The sequence below is a fragment of the Macrobrachium rosenbergii genome, chromosome 5 (genome assembly GCF_040412425.1).
Source record: "Macrobrachium rosenbergii isolate ZJJX-2024 chromosome 5, ASM4041242v1, whole genome shotgun sequence".
In the NCBI taxonomy this organism is placed as follows: Eukaryota; Metazoa; Arthropoda; class Malacostraca; order Decapoda; family Palaemonidae; genus Macrobrachium; species Macrobrachium rosenbergii.
This window is the reverse complement of record NC_089745.1, coordinates 3511409-3528409: the sequence shown is the minus strand read 5'-3', so window position 1 is coordinate 3528409 and position 17001 is coordinate 3511409. Positions and strand designations below refer to the sequence as shown.

The following is a 17001-nucleotide window of genomic DNA, read 5'->3' as shown; positions in this document are numbered from 1 at the left end:
GTACAACTGGGCGCTTCTCCATATTACAAAACTTTGAATATACCTGTGAATCTTTGTAACTATAAGATTGAGTAATATTATTCAAAGGAATTCAGGGGGCGGGGCCATTACGACATGAACGCTAAGAAAAAAAAAGAAGGTAACGCGGTTGTCATGGCCACAGGGTTGTCAGTTTGCGTATTTATCTGAATTATTTCAAGATAATGGTGGACAAAATAGCTTGAAATTTAAAAATATACAATTAAAAATACTTTTGAATGTTTTAATGTCATTTAATTTGTATGGATTGGCATATTTTTTGAAAATTAAATTTAAAAATATTACGTCCTGGTAACTGCAGACCATCACAACACGCAGCTCAAAACAGCATCTGAGAAGTGTCTGCTGTCAGTGAGGTAACTGTCATCCCGGTGAAACCTTCACGCGTGTCTCTCCTCATTTAACCCTTTAATTTCTTTTCGTGTATTCCGAAATGCCAGCTCCCAACGTCCCATACCTGACCTTCAACAACGGCCGCAAAGTCCCAGCCTTTGGACTTGGCACATGGAAAGTAAGTAACGTTTTTTCTTTTTAATCTGCAGCGAAAAATAGAACCCGGATCGCCGGTCAGTTGGCGTTGCATGGAACTTTGGTCATTAACGGTCTACTCCAACCTGTTATGGTTGTGATTTTGAGATCTTCGTATTATAATCATTTTCCCCAACATTTTAAACGTGTCATCGAGTAATACCTTTCAAATGAAGGAAAATAAATCGCCGGCAAAATGCCATGTGTCATTGTGCAAGGATCGAGCGTAGTTGCCATGCAATTTAAAAGTTACTTTGCACTAAATCACCGTTAAAATCGATGTATTTTATTGCATTTTGTACCTACGTAGATTTTGGTAGGGTCTTTTAAGCTGTTAGGGCCAAGGTTTATATGCTTAATTATAATAAATTTCTAGTGTACAGATCGACATAGGAAAGGCCTCAGTACAGTTTAGTTATATTTATTTCTCTCCTTGGCACCTAACCCTTCCATTTTCAGGTTTTTATGGAATCTGTTCCGTTTTATCAAATTATCGGTCAGTGACGCTCTAGCCTAACTGTTAGGGTAACTGTTGCTGGGAAATAGGGTACGGTGTTATTCTGTAGCCTATTCCCTTATTTCCGGTGTTATTCTAGATTGTTGTTATTTCCCCTGTTATTCTTGAGTATCCGTTCTTATTTTATTTCCATTGTTCTGGATTATCTTATTTCCGTCGTTATTTATGCTTTTTCTGTGGTTTTCACATTTTAATCTTCTCCCTTGCCATGCCAGGCTATTCCTATATGAATTCATCCTTGCTGTTTAGATGACTTGAAGGTATAGCGTATGTTTTACTTCTAAATCTTTTTGTTTTGTGGATTATACAGTGATTCATCCTAGCCCAGTTTAGGCTCCTGGTCCTATCTGACCAGGGTGTACTTAATAAGCTAGGCCAAGGGATTATGTGGATCAGCAGACCAAAATTCATAAATCATACTTGGCTATGGGTAGAACACCACTCCTAACCTAGCATGACCTAGGTTGATGTAAATTATGAAGTGAAAATGCAGTAGTGCAGTGAAACTGAATACTACCGCAAAATGGGCGCCGTGTTTAGTACCGACCCCCTGGGGATGAATGTAAAAACATAAACAAAAGACAATAAATATCATAAATGTAAACAAAAGACATAAACATTAACAAGAGACAGTAAATAATCCAGTTGGTGACGTGTGGGAACCAGGCCACTGTAGTAGTCTGCAGTTTTACCTAGTAGTGAATCCTTACCTAACCTAACCTTAACTAGGGTGCTAGGTCATGTTGGTCCTGCCCTCTAACCTGACAAAGGGTGCTATAAGTCATGGAGAAACACTTATTTTCCTACATAATTTGGTATCATTAACCTTTGTCAGGATCCCTAAAAGTAATTTGTGACCTTGGCCTCCCCCCCCAGCCTGCCCATGGTTTTTCAGTTTGGTTCCATATTTTTAAATGGGGAGGATGTTGTATATAATTAATCAACCTGAGATTTCCAGTGAAACTGCGTGCCGTATCAAATTTGTCAAAACTCAAAACTATCTGTAATTTCCCATGCATACAATAGTCAAGTGATCATCGTTTTTTGAACCTCCACACTTTCAGATACTTTCTGGAATACACAATATATATTTTTGACACAGGATACTTAACTGACGCTAGGCACATAGAATTGCAATGTACATTCTTATATTCTTTAAAAATTCTTTAAACTACTCATGTTGCACCAGATTAAAATCAGCTGAGTCATACCAAGATGGGCTTAGTCATGAATGAAGGCAACCTGGGGAGGTGAAAGTTTTCGTGAAGTGGCAGCCAAAATCTGATTGGTGAGATGTGCGATGACAGCACCATAACTCATACATTAGCATTCTCATAGCGCTCTGTTGTAGAATTGTTAGAGATGATTGTAAAGGGGATATACAGTGACAAAGTTGTTGAGGAAGAAATAATGGTTTATATCTTTCATTATGCAGTGCCCCCTTTCACTCTTTTTCTAAGTTTCTTCAGCCTGTATACAGTTATTTTTTGGGATGTATTCACCAATTCCCATTTCTCTATGGTGTGTGGGATTCAGATTTCAATCATTGCAGATGTTCTTTTCACTAAGCTGCTTTTATTTTGACTGTAGGTGGCCCTTTTTTCCCCTAAAACTGTTAAAAATACTTGGGTAATAAGCATCTTTTTTTTTTTGTGTTTGAACTATCAAAATAGGTTCTTTCAGTGTTTTAGGGGTTTATGGCTTTGTTTTACCACTATTCATTATTTGTTTACACATTCCCCACTCCAAGTGTTTTGACAAATGTCTTGCACCATTAGTTTGGTTTTTCAATTTCAATCATTTGTTCTTTGTGTTGCTTTGATTGTTCCCAATTTTTTTCTTTCCTTGTAACTGTAAATTGTCACTTCATCCATGCTTTTCCTTGCAATTTTAAGATGGCCTTTCTGTTGCCTTGAATGTTTGCTCATTTTGGGTACCATGTCAGTTTACTGTTCTGTGCCCTTATTTAAAACAAATAACAGGACCAGGCTTTTGATAAATTTGAATGCTAATTTTGGTTTTTACTTCATTTTAGTTCCTTGGAGAATTTGGTTTTTAAACTTACAAGCAAAGTAAGAACTGGTGTATGTACATTAACATTCACTAGGACTCGATGACCATTTATTGTTACTAGAGCCAGGTGAAAACATACTGTGCCGCATTAATCAGAATGATGTGTTAGGTTTTGTTTCGTGTTTGATTTTATCCTTCAGTTTTATGGCTGTTGATCACTGAATTAACCAAGAAATCCCACTGTTATGTTTTGGAAATTGCTGATATACTGCACGTAACTATTTATTCATATTTGGGAAAATTGCTTTCTAATCAGTTAATATTTTTTGCCTACCTCCTCTTCCTTATAATTTACATTTTTGCTTCCATGTTTTGCCAAGCACTTCAGGTCCAAAAGCCTAGTGACAAGGACAGTAGAAGTTGGCTGCTTGTAGCACACCAGTTATTCCTTGATATGCATTGGTATTAGGTTCAAGGGATGCTCTGTTAGTAATTTACCGTAGCTACAGGGCCTGACTTTTGATGCAAATTTCATCTTCTACCAAAAGTATGTGGATACTGGTGACACTATTTACTATTCATTTATTTTTTTGTTGGATGAATCGCCCTAAAAATTGTTGGGCTATAAATTATATAGTATTGTATCATAAAGTTAAAGAAGATTAATGCAAATGTAAAGCAATATTTTTTGAACTAGTAAAGACAAGTGTGAACTGGAAGAGAAATTTGTTCTCAAATTACTGAGGTTTTTTATTATATAGAATCTACAGTTTTTGCTTTTGATACAATCTTTTAGTAGTTTTAATAGCTGACTGTGATTCAGCACTTTATTATACTTTGTACTAGTGATTTCTCCTTTGTTTACTACTTCTGTCTCATGTTTAATAAGAATATAATGGAGATGTGTGAATTTTATCTTGCAAGTTCAAGCTTTTTAAGAAATGGCAGCCTGTTATTCTCAGTTAAAGATACCACATGAGGTGTAATATTTATTTTTACTTTCAGTCCAAGCCTGGCGAAGTAACTCAGGCTGTGAAAGATGCCATTAGCTGTGGATACCGTCACATCGACTGTGCTCTTGTGTATGGAAATGAGCCAGAGGTGGGAGATGCAATCAAGGCAAAGATTGCTGATGGCACAGTCAAGCGAGAAGACCTCTTCATCACCAGTAAGGTATTGTGAATATAGGAAACAAGTTCTTTAAGTTCTTAGAAGGAATGGAAGGGTATTGCTGTGAAAAGTTCTGTTCTGGTATAAACAAAAATGAAGAGCTTTAGTTTTGGTTTTTTGTTAAACTTAGCTGATTGTTAAGCTTGTTTGGTGTGGGTCATAACATATTTCATGTTGTTTTATGTAATTTTTGTATTTTTTTAGTTTTTATGGAAACATTTCATTCGAGCATTGTACTGTGTAATTTTTAGAGCATTTAAAGTTCACTGTAATTCCAAGCATTTCATAAGTGTAGGTTACTTTTGGTTCCATAGTATATGTATCTCAAAAAGTATAGTGTTCACAATAGCTTTTGAAGGGTCAAAAAGTATAGTGTTCACAATAGCTGTTGAAGGGTGAAAAAGTATAGTGTTCACTGTTCACAATAGCTGTTGAAGGGTCAAAAATTATGGTGTCCACAATAGCTGTTGGAGGGTCAAAAATTATAGTGTTCACAATAGCTGTTGAAGGGTCAAAAATTATAGTGTTCACAGTAGCTGTTAAAGTTAAGTATACCTTAGTTTTGAAGGGTCAAAAAGTATAGTATTCACAATAGCTGTTGAAGGGTCAAAAAGTATAGTGTTCACAATAGCTGTAGAATTGTTAGTGTTTTCAGTGATTGAAAGCAGAGTTGTCTGATTTCAAAGGTTCATCAGTAAACTAAGCTCCCTAGTACTACGTACCATAATCAGTTTGCGATGTCGTCAAAAGGAAATTTCAGTAGAATTGCTATTTAAAATTGGATGTTTTTAGGACTTGACTACAGTACTATGAGACCCACTAAATTAACGCCTGGGATTTGTACTAAATTAATATGACCAATAGGGAGTACTCAAGTAATTTAGTTAATTGATTTGATGAATAATACTTGAGCAGAATCTCCTAACCCAATAATTTTACTGTATATATTTGCAGCTATGGAACACATACCACTCAAAGAACCTGGTTATTCCTACCCTGAGGGAATCACTGACCAACCTAGGACTGGAATACTTGGATTTGTACCTCATCCATTGGCCCATGGGCTATAAGGTTGGTGTCTGAGTATTCATTGTGTGTATAAAATATTTTAAATTTCACCTCTTTGAAATGTAGGTAGACATGATTTGGCATTTTCTGATAAGTTTTTTGTAATTTGTAAATCTTGGTGAAATGCCAGTGTATAGTTCTTATGTCATTGAAAGAATATTCCTTGAGTTTTCTACTTGTGTTAAAATTCCTCAAGCTAGAATCTCTCTCTCTCTCTCTCTCTCTCTCTCTCTCTCTCTCTCTCTCTCTCTCTCTCTCTCTCTACATGTACTTTCCTTATCAATGGTATCTTGCCCATCTCTCTCTCTCTCTCTCTACATTTTCCTTATCAATGGTATCATTGCCCATCTGTAAAGATAATGGTAATTGATAGGCCTATACATTTGAACCTCATTATAACAAGAGCAATTACTGTGTAAACTTTGTGAGAAGTTAGTCCACATTTGTAGAGTCTTAGTTGTATGTTAGTTTCCATCACCAAGTAAGGGGTGGAAAAGCTGCCACAATGGAAGATATAATTTATGTGAGGAGTGGCTCAAGGTGTGAGCTGTCATGGCTCTCTGGTCTTTTGCATCAATAAACACTGAAAGGTTTTCTCCTGAGACCTGCAGATGTTGAAGTTTTCTTTTTGTTGTGCATTTGGTGACTAGCAGTGCCTTGTCTTGTTATTGGTGTCAATCAATAATAAAAAAACTCACCTGTTACATCTTGGGAAAAAGCAAGAAAATTATATTATAGTGGCTCATCATTTCTTGTTTTATGGCAGTAGCAAGAAGGCCTCCAGTTATAGTAGTAGTGTGTTTATATGACATTGCAGTTAACAGTACTAGGAAGTATGAAATATGAAACAATTTATTTTGCAAATATCAAAAGAGCAGGCTGTAAAGAAGTTACTTTATGAACACTTGGCTAGAAACAGTTTTGAAGTGGAAATTGGCCAGTTAAAAGTTTTCATTTTGTGATAAGATATTTAGAAATGACGAGTTATCTCAGTACTGAAAAGTACAGTAAGGGCTTATACGCTGTGAGAAAGAATCCACATTATACACTTAATGTACACCTGGTACTATGATAATACATTAAAATGTACTGTACCTAGGTACTATGGTTTATTTTTCTGTACACCTGGTACTTGAATGATAAAACAATACCAGTTGAAAAAATATTTCTCACTTTGTACGCACATAATGACGAGCTAATACATAGTCACTCCCACTTAGGGCTGTCACGTGAAGACTTGGCGATATTGAACAAAGATGTTGTTAATGATGCAGCACTAACTCCTGATGCACTTCTTGCTGCACAGTTACTACACTTACACACAAATTCATACATAAACAGAAAAGAATGTTTGAAAATTGTACACCAGTATTATTTCACTTAACTGCAAGTGGAGGTGGATTGGTAGGGTTTTCACCTTCTTTGTCACCACGCTATTGGAGGAGAAGTGGCTGGTCTCAGAGCTTCTGTTTTGGCAAGAGTGGATGGAAAGTATGGTATTCTAATTTGACCTTTGTGAACTACATTGTGATTTCTTTGAATTTTTAGCGTTTTCATTTCTTTAAAAATTGTTGCAATTGCTTCTGACATTTCTTTTGCTTTTAAGGCTTGTTATTATTGACTGATCAGAATCATGAAAATGGTCCACGAGAGCAGTTAACCAGTGCAGTCCCTCTTGTGGTGGTATCAATTAAATTTTGAATTTCCCAAAGACTGGCATATCTTGAAACATTTCTCCACCCACTTTTTTCGCTGTAGTCACAGGTTTTAACATCATATCCTTTAATAGGTTCCATGTAAAATCCAGTGTAGTCATTGACACATTGTAGCCTAAGTTTTTACAGCATGAGTTTGTCTGTTTAGACATCAAGTGCCCTTCTTATATTTTTGTTGTCCTTTGAAGGTCATGAAAGACTATAGGAAACAAGTTTTTCAGAGAAGGTGTTTTTTTCCTTCCAGTGGGTTTTGTGAAGGGGATAGTTAACGCACAAAATCTCTTTTTGGCCCAGGGAAGTTATTTCAGAACCTATAAAAGTATCTCAGGAGGAGGTATGGCTCTAGTAAAGGTTGAGGACATGAGGTTTAGGCTTTTTCAATCTGTCTTCTCTTTCAAAAAGAATCTTGATGACCAATACCTGGATCTGTAGTCAGTGGTTATTACTTCTGCTTAAGTGACACAAAATACAAAACCTCTGCTTATTTTCTTCCTAACTTCCTCCAAGGTGTAGAACTACTGTCATTTCATTTTTATGCCTTGTTTCTTGTTAAGAACTCTTGACAAATAAGAGTCCCTAGTTTTGTTGACAAGGATTTGTATGTATAAAATAAAAAGCTTAGTTTGCATAAAATGATGGTACTGTAATGGGTTTGTAATGAAACTTGAAAAAATAATTCATATGAACCCATTACCTTGACTCAAATTCTCCACCTCCCAACTTCTGTTCTTACTCAGCTGGTTCAGACTACATTAAAATGGAACTAGTTTGCTGCTGGGACCTGGAACTGCATTTTGCGTATGTGCCACCCTACTGATTTAGCATACTATGTTCTTTTAATTTTCTTCCGATGAAGGGATGTATCTTGGAACTCATGCTGGCACATAAATAGGTTAAAGTGAAACTAAAATGGTTTGTACAAACAAATGACCATTTTAATACATTGAAATGCAATCCTTATAGATTGACAGTAAATTCTGTTGCATTTGCAGCCAAATGAGTGTACAGCTTGCTACTTATTATTGTTGGCTTTGTCAGTTCACAGTGGGCATTTCAAAATGAGGAAAACACTGGCTTGTATATGGAATATACATAAATGGACATATAAAAGGTGTAAGTGATTGATTGATATATTTAAGTAAAAGTATTCAAATATGTTACAAGTTTTTATGATTCTTTTTCTTTTAATTTATTTTTTAATGCAATGGACATGTATCTACAAAAATTTAGGAGAATGCTGACCACTTTCCCAAAAATGAGGAGGGAAAGGTTCTGTACTCTGATGTAGATTATGTAGACACTTGGGCAAGTTTAGAGGATGCTGTGGATCAGGGTCTAGTAAGAAGCATTGGAGTATCCAATTTTAATAGCCAGCAAGTCCAGCGGATATTAGACAGTTGCCGAATCAGGCCAGTGACCAACCAGGTAAATGCTGAGAAGAGTTTAAGCTAAGATGAGGATATCTAAAGGCTTTGGAAATGTTAAATCAGTCATTGATTTCCTACTTTTTCATGTAACCAAATTGAATCATTTTTTTATCAAATCCTTTAGAAATTCTCATCGTCATTGTTCGTCTATTAATTTTATATATTGATTTTCAGCACGTCTGGGAGGAGCCAGCAGTCATGGTTTTATTCAGCCACTTGTTAAATGTTGTTGTATATATAACATGAAAACTGAATAAATTGCAGGAGGGAGATGGTCACTTTCCAGCAGATGAGAACGGTAAAGTTCTGTATAGCGATGCCGATTACGTAGATACTTGGCCAGAGATGGAAAAGGCAGTGGAAATGGGGCTAGTTAGGTCTATTGGCATCTCAAACTTCAACAAGCATCAGACAGAACGCATTCTGGAAATTGCTAAAATTTTGCCTGTTACAAATCAGGTTTGGGAATTGTTTTATAGCTCTTGAATGTTTTCCCTGGTGACTATAATGTCCTTATTGTGGATAGCTTGATTGCATGCATATTGCATTTTGAAAAGTTTTTCTTTTACACAATACCTTTAGTAGCTTAACAATGGCATTTTAAATTTTATCGTACTATGTTTACCAAAGTTTTGTTTTATTGTTGTTAGGAGTAGGTAGTTTGACCAGTTAGTTAAGATATCTAACCCATAGAGCTAAATTTGTTTTATTATAATTTGTGCACTTTTAGTAGGCTAGAATTTAGATTACAAGTTGTACTGTACCAAGTAGACATTGTTTATTAGTGTCATAGTGCTTCTTAAAAGCTGTAAGTACTGTATACTCAAAGTAAAGTGTTGTAGAGTATGAATAATTCTGTGAGAGATTCCAAATCTTTGTAGCAGCATTTAATTACACAACAACTCATCTGATGTTGTTGTGACTTCCGTAAAAATACAATTGAATGAAGGAAATTCATTTAACCCAGTTTCACTTGTGATTGTGTGCATTAACATTTCAAAAACCTATAAACTCGAGTACTTTGAAGGACAGATGGAAATGATTCTTTAGCTGTTGGTCCTGGGCCAGGAAATGCTAATACAGTTGACCCTTAATCCCTTTAAGGAATGGAATCAGAAACTCATAAATTTTGGTTAACTTATCCCAAAGACAAATGTCAAAAGCTACACTAACATTCAGCTGGGGGTTTGGTAGCTTGTGGTGATGCCATAGCTTTCCGTTTGAACTACCAGAACTTGTTGAGTTGGGGGCTTTATAAAAAGCAAAGCCTGTTTTGTGTTATAAAAGTATCAGATATAGAAAAGAAAAAATTAAATTCAAGATTTAAAGATTACCTAAACCCATAAGCCAACAGCTTTCCAGCTGCATTAACTTTAAAAATAATGAAACACAGACCCACTGTCTGTGTCCAAAGTCACAGCTTCTAATTTACAGAGCTGGCCCAAAGCTACCCCTCCCCATCCACCTTTTTTTGATAGAAATTTTAGCAGGATGAAGTTCAAGAATAGCCAGGTGGGCAGAAACCAAAAAGAACCAATACAGCATAAAATAAAATAAACCCATGCATGCTAAGTGACCCCATGGGTGGCTTACTAACACTAGCATATTTGAATTCTCATAGGGCAGCACGTCATCTAGAGCACGTAAGGTCGCTTGAAACATTACTTGGTCTTATTAAATAATTTCATAGAAATCTTTATGTTGCTCTATGCCCTAGTTCTGTTGGACCCAACTCAGGACCGTTTTCTCTTTGTGATTTACACTGAATTGTTGACCCTTAGCAGTCCAGCAATTATGTCTAGAGAGTAGCCAGTAATCTTTAGTTTGTACAATTTGTAATTTTAGCTTGGAAGTTTTATATGTTACTAACATTTTTGTCTAACCAAATAAAAGTCCTCTGGAAAATGTAGTTGTATAATGTTGAAATTTTGCCTGTGAATGATACTAAAATGTGCCATTATACCTTTTTACACAATGATGCTAAGCTTTTGGTAAACTGTTTTAGTTATTGAAGGCAAGTTCAATAGATTTAGTTTTATATACTTTTCCATCATACTTCATAAATTGAATGTGCTCTGATATTTTACTTAGACTGTCAAACGGTAATGAGCTTTCTTAGAAAATGTACACAAGTCATGAACTTTTTGTTGAAAACATTTTATAATGTAAGATTATAAATTTATTTTTTAATTATAAAGATGAAAGAGTGAATTGAATTAATTATTGAAAATTAAATCACCTATATTTTGCCAGATTGAATGCCACCCATATTTAAACCAGAGAAAATTAATTGACTGGTCTGCTAGCAAAAAGATACTCATCACAGCCTACAGCCCTCTTGGATCTCCTGACAGGTGAGACAAAAGACATTGTTCCTCTAAGTATGATCACATCTTACCCTTAATTTCTTCTACTTAGTGCAGCAAAATACAGTAATCACACAATTTAATGTATTAATTTGGGTATGCTTTAATTTAAAGATGATGTTCAATCAGATGTTTATTTTTTTTACATATTTTGCAGCGTTGTGAAAATCATAACAACCCAGTTATTTTGAATATTTAGGCCTTTCTTTGGGAGTATGCATCAAGTACTGATCTGTTCTGACAGTTATAAAAAAATGTCATTCCCTAGAGCATCAAGAGCAACAAAAATGTTCACACCATATCTCCATCTGTTTAAGATTTGAGTCTGTATGCATGAATTAGTATGATTGTGTATCTTTATACCAAACTATAAAGAAAGTAAAGATATTTGCATATTTTGTAATCCATCTATAGTACTCCTTATATAATAAATATCCCATTTTACAAAATTCTTCATTAAAACCAATAGTATAAAATTGAACATCCAAATGTTTTGCATAACATTAACAACAAACACCTGTAGCAAATGCTGAGACTTGGCAATTAAAGGTACCTTGTTGCCAAAGATGTTCCTCAGTGTTGGAGGATTGTCCAAGTCATCTTCCCTTCCATTAATGGACATATTGGGAAAGGAGATTTGCGAATGTGGCTCGACAGATAGTTTGAAGTAATTAGTAGTGGTAAAGGGATGACAACTGTCAAGATACGATGGTAGAAGCCATAGAGGCAGCTGTCATAACTTTCAAGAACTGTATTGTGATACCTGGTTGGCATTTTTCGCTGTCACGCCTATATATCTCTTATATGGTGTGAAAGCCTTTGTGACCTCATGAACTTAAGAAATCAGATCATAAAACTGATCTCTTGACCTTGTTGAGGTTCTGTGCAAGAATTGGGCCGAGTAAACATTCATTAGATGAAGAAAATGCTGCTCACTAAATTTTGCTTGAATTTTGCTCCCAACTTGTTTAATGAATTTGGCAGTGCCAGTTGAGGGAATGTTAAATTCACAAATGCAAATTGGCTACGAGTATTCCAGTCTTTATGAACTTTACCTACAAAACTTAGTTTTGTTACTGTTTATGTAAAAGCCTGCTACATGTTTGAGAAATCTTATCATGAGATGCTTGTTTCCTAATTACTTTATATAATCCCAACATCACATGAAAACATTACGTAATGCCTTATATATTTTATCAGTACTGTATTCTTGAGGCAGCTGAATAATTGAAGAGCTGTATTTCATATTTTTCGTTTTTCTCACAGGCCTTGGGCTAAACCAGATGACCCCCTCCTGATGGAAGACCCAAAAATTGTTGCTGTAGCAGAAAAATACAAGAAGACTCCAGCTCACATTCTTATTCGTTATCAGGTAAGGTATACTTGATATTCCATGTTGCCCATCTCTTCAACATTAGAAATGGTAAATCAGTAGTCATTTATTACTATGTTAACATTTTTGCTCTCTAGAATTTCTACCGTTAACAAATATGGTTCTTCTACTCTTGTTTGTACATTTTGTATGGGTCACACAATCCACCATTATGTTATGAATTGTCACTGTAATTTCTAATGAGACAAGTTTGTACTCTTTTGGGGATTATTAGACATTGCTCAAGTTCCTTATAATTGATATGGAATGTTTTCTTATTTTAGTAATGAATAATTTTCATATTGAGCTTCATATGTAGGGATGAGTGAAGAATATCATCATTAATTCTTGTTTATTGTTACTGATATTATGGTAGAGGCCTTACCATCAATGTTCTTTTAAAGAACACCATTTATTTCCAAACTGTGTGTATAATTAGAAAATTTTTTGTAAATTTCCATGAAGGAAAGTATAAACTGTGCCTATCCATTTAAATGGAAGAATTGATAGATGATTCATTAGTTAAACTAGTTTTCTTAATAGAATGCATCATATATCAAGAGATGAACTCAAAATAGATTTTAGGAAAACAGAAGTAATGCATTAGGACTATATAGGTTCATCACCATATGATAATCTGGATTAATGTTTGCTTTGACAGACCGTGAATAATTGTGCCATTGTTAAATGTACTATAGCCTAAGTATTTTAAAGTTGTGTAATGCTGCACAATAGTCATTTTTTTAATTTAATGTAATTTTGTTTTACAGCTTCAGCGTGGTGTAGTAGTTATTCCCAAGTCTGTGACAAAGTCAAGGATAGAATCAAATATTCAGGTAAATTTATGATTTATATGTTTTTTGTTATGCTATTATTTAACTACTCAGAGAATTAAGTGCAATCTCTAAGATCATTATAATATTGGGTGCTTCAGGGCTGTAGCCTTTAAATACCTGTGCTAGGGAGTACAGTCTGCTGGCAAAATATAGAGGAAATATTAATATATGTAAAATTATAATAATTTTAAAACTTTTGGCTGTTTTTCTTGTGGGTTTCATAGATACTGTAGTTATATGGTCAATTTTTACTTTTTTTTTTTTAACCAGGTCTTCGATTTTGAGTTATCTGATGAAGACATGAAAACTATCGACAGTTTTGACTGCAATGGAAGATTTCTTCATCTTACATGGTAAGTAGTGTACTTGAATTTCCCCAAGTGGTACAGCTTAATTTTTATGTCTTCCTACTGTATTATGGTGAGATGACTACCCTGTCAATGACTGAAGAAAGATATATCTTTACCTTGCACTGAAGGCCTTTGTTATGCATCCTCACTAAGCAAATTTTTGTGGTATGTCTTATATAGTAGTTATCAGTGTTTTTATGTTAGGTTTACCCCAGTGTGTAGATGTGAAATAAATTCTTTATAAATGTCTTATGCATTTTCTATATGAATTCACATTTGGTCTTGATCTGTGCCCATTGTCCACAGTTCATCCCTTCTCTTCCTGTGTTCAAATCATCTCGGTCTTTTTTTTTCCCTCAAGCCACTGGATTTTGAGTCTCTTAGTAACTTAAAATTAATTGAAATGTGATTTTCTGTATTAATACTTTTGCAGATATACAGGCCTTATGTGCACATAGATTATTACTTTATTTATTGATGGGTTACTCCTTTATACCAGTAATATAGTAATCTCTTTAACACTTAATCCAGCATGTTTTTTTTTTTTTTTCTCTCTCTCTCTCCTGTACTTGCCATACATTTTTCACAAGCCAGTCCCCCCCAAAGATAACAAATAATCTGCAGTTTGTCATACATCCCATTCCACTGCAGCATAATGCAGAAAGAGAATGTTAATTTTTAAAGAAATGCTGAATACATTTGCTTTTTACCATTCCATAAATTTTTTTTTTTTTTTTGACATTTACCATTCCATCAATTTTTTTTTTTTTTTTTGCTGACTAAAGATCTGCTGTAGGCCCTAATAGCCAGTCATCTAGTTCTGCTGCCCTTGCTATATTATCCCTTTGGCCTCTAGCTGCAACCACTTTCATTCGTTTTATTTTCGCTTCCCGTCGATGCCTTCAAAACCTTTTCACTCTCAATTTTCCTTTCAGTGCTGAATGACATCATAGGTCCCAGCACTTGGCATTTGACCTAAATTTTATATACCGTTCCACATTTTCTGGCATTAAAGATACTCGGACCACAAAGATGCACCCTAATTTTAAAAACTACAAAGATAATCACTAATAGTGGCCACTTCACAAATTGATGGCTTTGTTTTGGTTGGCACGTTACACACAATAAAAGCTGTGACTTCAGCTGGTACAGGATATAGATTGTTGCAGTTATATGTTGAGCCACTTCAAGGTTTTGTCGTTGACTCCTTTTTGGATGGAGACCTTTTGAATCCATCATGGTGCCCATGGCCATATGAGCACAGGTGTGGGTCATTGACTCCAATTCTACTGGGCTCCTCCTGCCAGTGTGTTGTTCTTTAGGGCTGCAAGTCAACTTGGTTGAGTTAGCTTTTCTGCATCCAGGTAAGCTTTTATACCTTGGGATAATGATTGCCACTATCTGTGTACATTGAGGGAAGGATTGGGAAGTGAAAACTGTGCTACAAGTCTGGAGTCCTGGATGTTCTTGACATTTACAATACAGGGCTTTTTGGAGGTTGCAGGCAGATTTATTATTGCCACCCTATGCAGTGTTTAAAACTTCCCTTTAATTGGGAAATGGAGAAGGTTTCAGAGTTCCTGTACCAGTTCTAAGGGATTTCATGGCGTTAAGCGATATTAAGTTCTCTTTTGCAATTGAAAGTTACAAATTGCTCTTTCTCTTGAAGGTTTTACTTTGACATAGCATGGTTTTGTAAGACTACAATTAAACCTTGACGTAGAAACTTAGTTTTGAGCACATCACAAAACCTTTTTGGCATGAACCCCCTGGCAAATACTGAACTTTAAAATTAATCATAATTTTTACTGACCTTCACAATTCAGGTTATTTATAATTACTGTATTGGCACAATTCAGGCTATTTATGATTACTGTATTGGCTTCATAAAATATAACTATAAAATTAGGTCTTCATACAATCCCATTAAAACAAAACAGTACCTTTCCTCCCTTGCCTGCATTTTTCATTGTTGAGGTGCCACTTCCTTCAGTAGGGGGTCTTTGTGTTTAAGGATTTAGTAAGATGGTGTGGTTTTTTTAGAAGTCATTGCAGGGAATAAATTTTTTTTTTTTGTTTTTGTAAATATTTTGTATTTATTGTATGTATAATTTTGTAAATATTTTGTATTTATTGTATGTAGAAGTTAAATAAATTATTTTTTCTACAGGGTGAAGGATCATCCTCATTGGCCGTTTAATGTGGAGTTTTAAGGAAAGGTGAGAAGCATATTCCTACTTTTCTTCTGGTGAGAAGTATATCCTACTTTAGAAGTATATCCTACTTTTTATTAATCTGTTAAAAGTGATTTTTATATATGTAACAAATTTTCTCAAGATTTAGAAAAATTAAACTTTTTATATCTTTATTAGTATCTTCATATAATATGTAAACTGTATGACTTTAATGAATTATGACATTTAAGAAATTTTGTATTCCATGACTACCTAAGAGCTACCTGTATGTAATATGGAAATAAAATTTTTTAAAGCATTTTTAAAATTTATTAACAAGCACTAAATATATATGTTCACATTTTAAAAATGAACAACAAAGTCAAACAGCATCATGGGAATGACATAAACATAAAAAGTAAATGCTCTTATAGCTAGTACCTTCCAAAGATGTGAGAGGTTTATCAGTTGTGAACCAGCTGTCATTTAGTCCACTGCAGTTTATTGCCACAACAGTTTAACCCTTTACAAACTGGCAAACACTGCTACCATTGTTATACACATACCTGTACAGAAAAAAAAAATTGTATTTATAAAATCTTGTGTGCCATTATCAAAATACAATTACTGCATTTCCCCATCTAGAGTACTAAAAAGATTGAGTGCTTAAAGCAATCACTGCTTCTAAGTTTTGTTTTGCATAAAAGGGAACTAGTCCCCACAAAACTTTGAACACAACCCCATTTAATGATGAAACATCTGTTCAAACCTGTCTAGCATGAGCGAAGTGTCCTCTTTTCTAGTACATCTGGCATCACTGGGTCTGAGAGCAACAGGGGTCCTAGGGGTCCCCTCATCTAGGCAGAAAATATTGGATAAGCAGTCAGAGGAGTTGGGAAGTTTTTGCATTCTTTCTGCCAATCTTAGTATGTTGAACTTGAGCTCCTGTGCACTTAGTTAAATATACTTGAGCAATTTAACTAACTGAGAAAACAGATAGACTTCCAGCTGATCCACAGTCCACAGTGAGATGGAAACATCCACAGCCAAAGAGATATATAAAAAAAAAGGGCATGTCAAAAATGAAACATACTTTTTGTGCCCATCTAATGCCAGGGCACAAATATATATGTATATAAAAAAAAAAGGGCTGCAAATAGAGATGGCATGTCAAAAAGTATTTTCCATCTGATGCCAGAGCAAAAAAAAAAAAGGAAGTCAAAGAGAACACCAAAAAGACAGATACCCCATTCCAGCCAAGTTTTTGATGGCAGAAAATCTCATCTTACTTGAAAGTCTCTCAAAAGTGTGCCAATGCTTCAGCATTGGCAAACGGAATATAAAAATTAGGCCACTGGCTAAGCACTGGGGCCTACCTATGAGGCCATTCAGCACTGAAAGGGAAACTTTGATCAAAGACGTAACA

At 35.0% G+C, this 17001-nt stretch overlaps 2 protein-coding genes across 4 annotated transcripts in view; one reads left to right on the top strand and one right to left on the bottom strand.

Annotated features, from left to right (window-relative positions):
* The first annotated feature begins 345 nt into the window (after positions 1–345).
* On the top strand, positions 346–15894 carry LOC136838444 (aldo-keto reductase family 1 member B1-like). Of its 2 annotated transcripts, none has more exons than XM_067103374.1 (9): positions 346–550; positions 4103–4270; positions 5222–5338; positions 8742–8936; positions 10731–10831; positions 12110–12215; positions 12986–13051; positions 13322–13404; positions 15572–15894. In XM_067103374.1, exons 1-9 carry the CDS (start codon positions 473–475, stop codon positions 15612–15614), a joined length of 957 nt encoding a protein of 318 aa, XP_066959475.1. In that variant the 5' UTR covers positions 346–472; the 3' UTR covers positions 15615–15894. The 2 variants fall into 2 exon arrangements, with proteins under 2 accessions (XP_066959475.1, XP_066959474.1); XM_067103373.1 differs by lacking the exon at positions 8742–8936 and adding an exon at positions 8281–8475 and having other exon boundaries at positions 367–550.
* The window catches only part of Nop56 (Nop56 ribonucleoprotein), a 34198-nt gene continuing 33079 nt past the window's right edge, over positions 15883–17001 (bottom strand). For both annotated transcript variants that reach the window (XM_067103371.1, XM_067103372.1), the window contains exon 10: positions 15883–16141. The gene's annotated coding sequence lies outside the window, so the exon portion shown is untranslated. The remainder of the gene's footprint in view (positions 16142–17001) is intronic.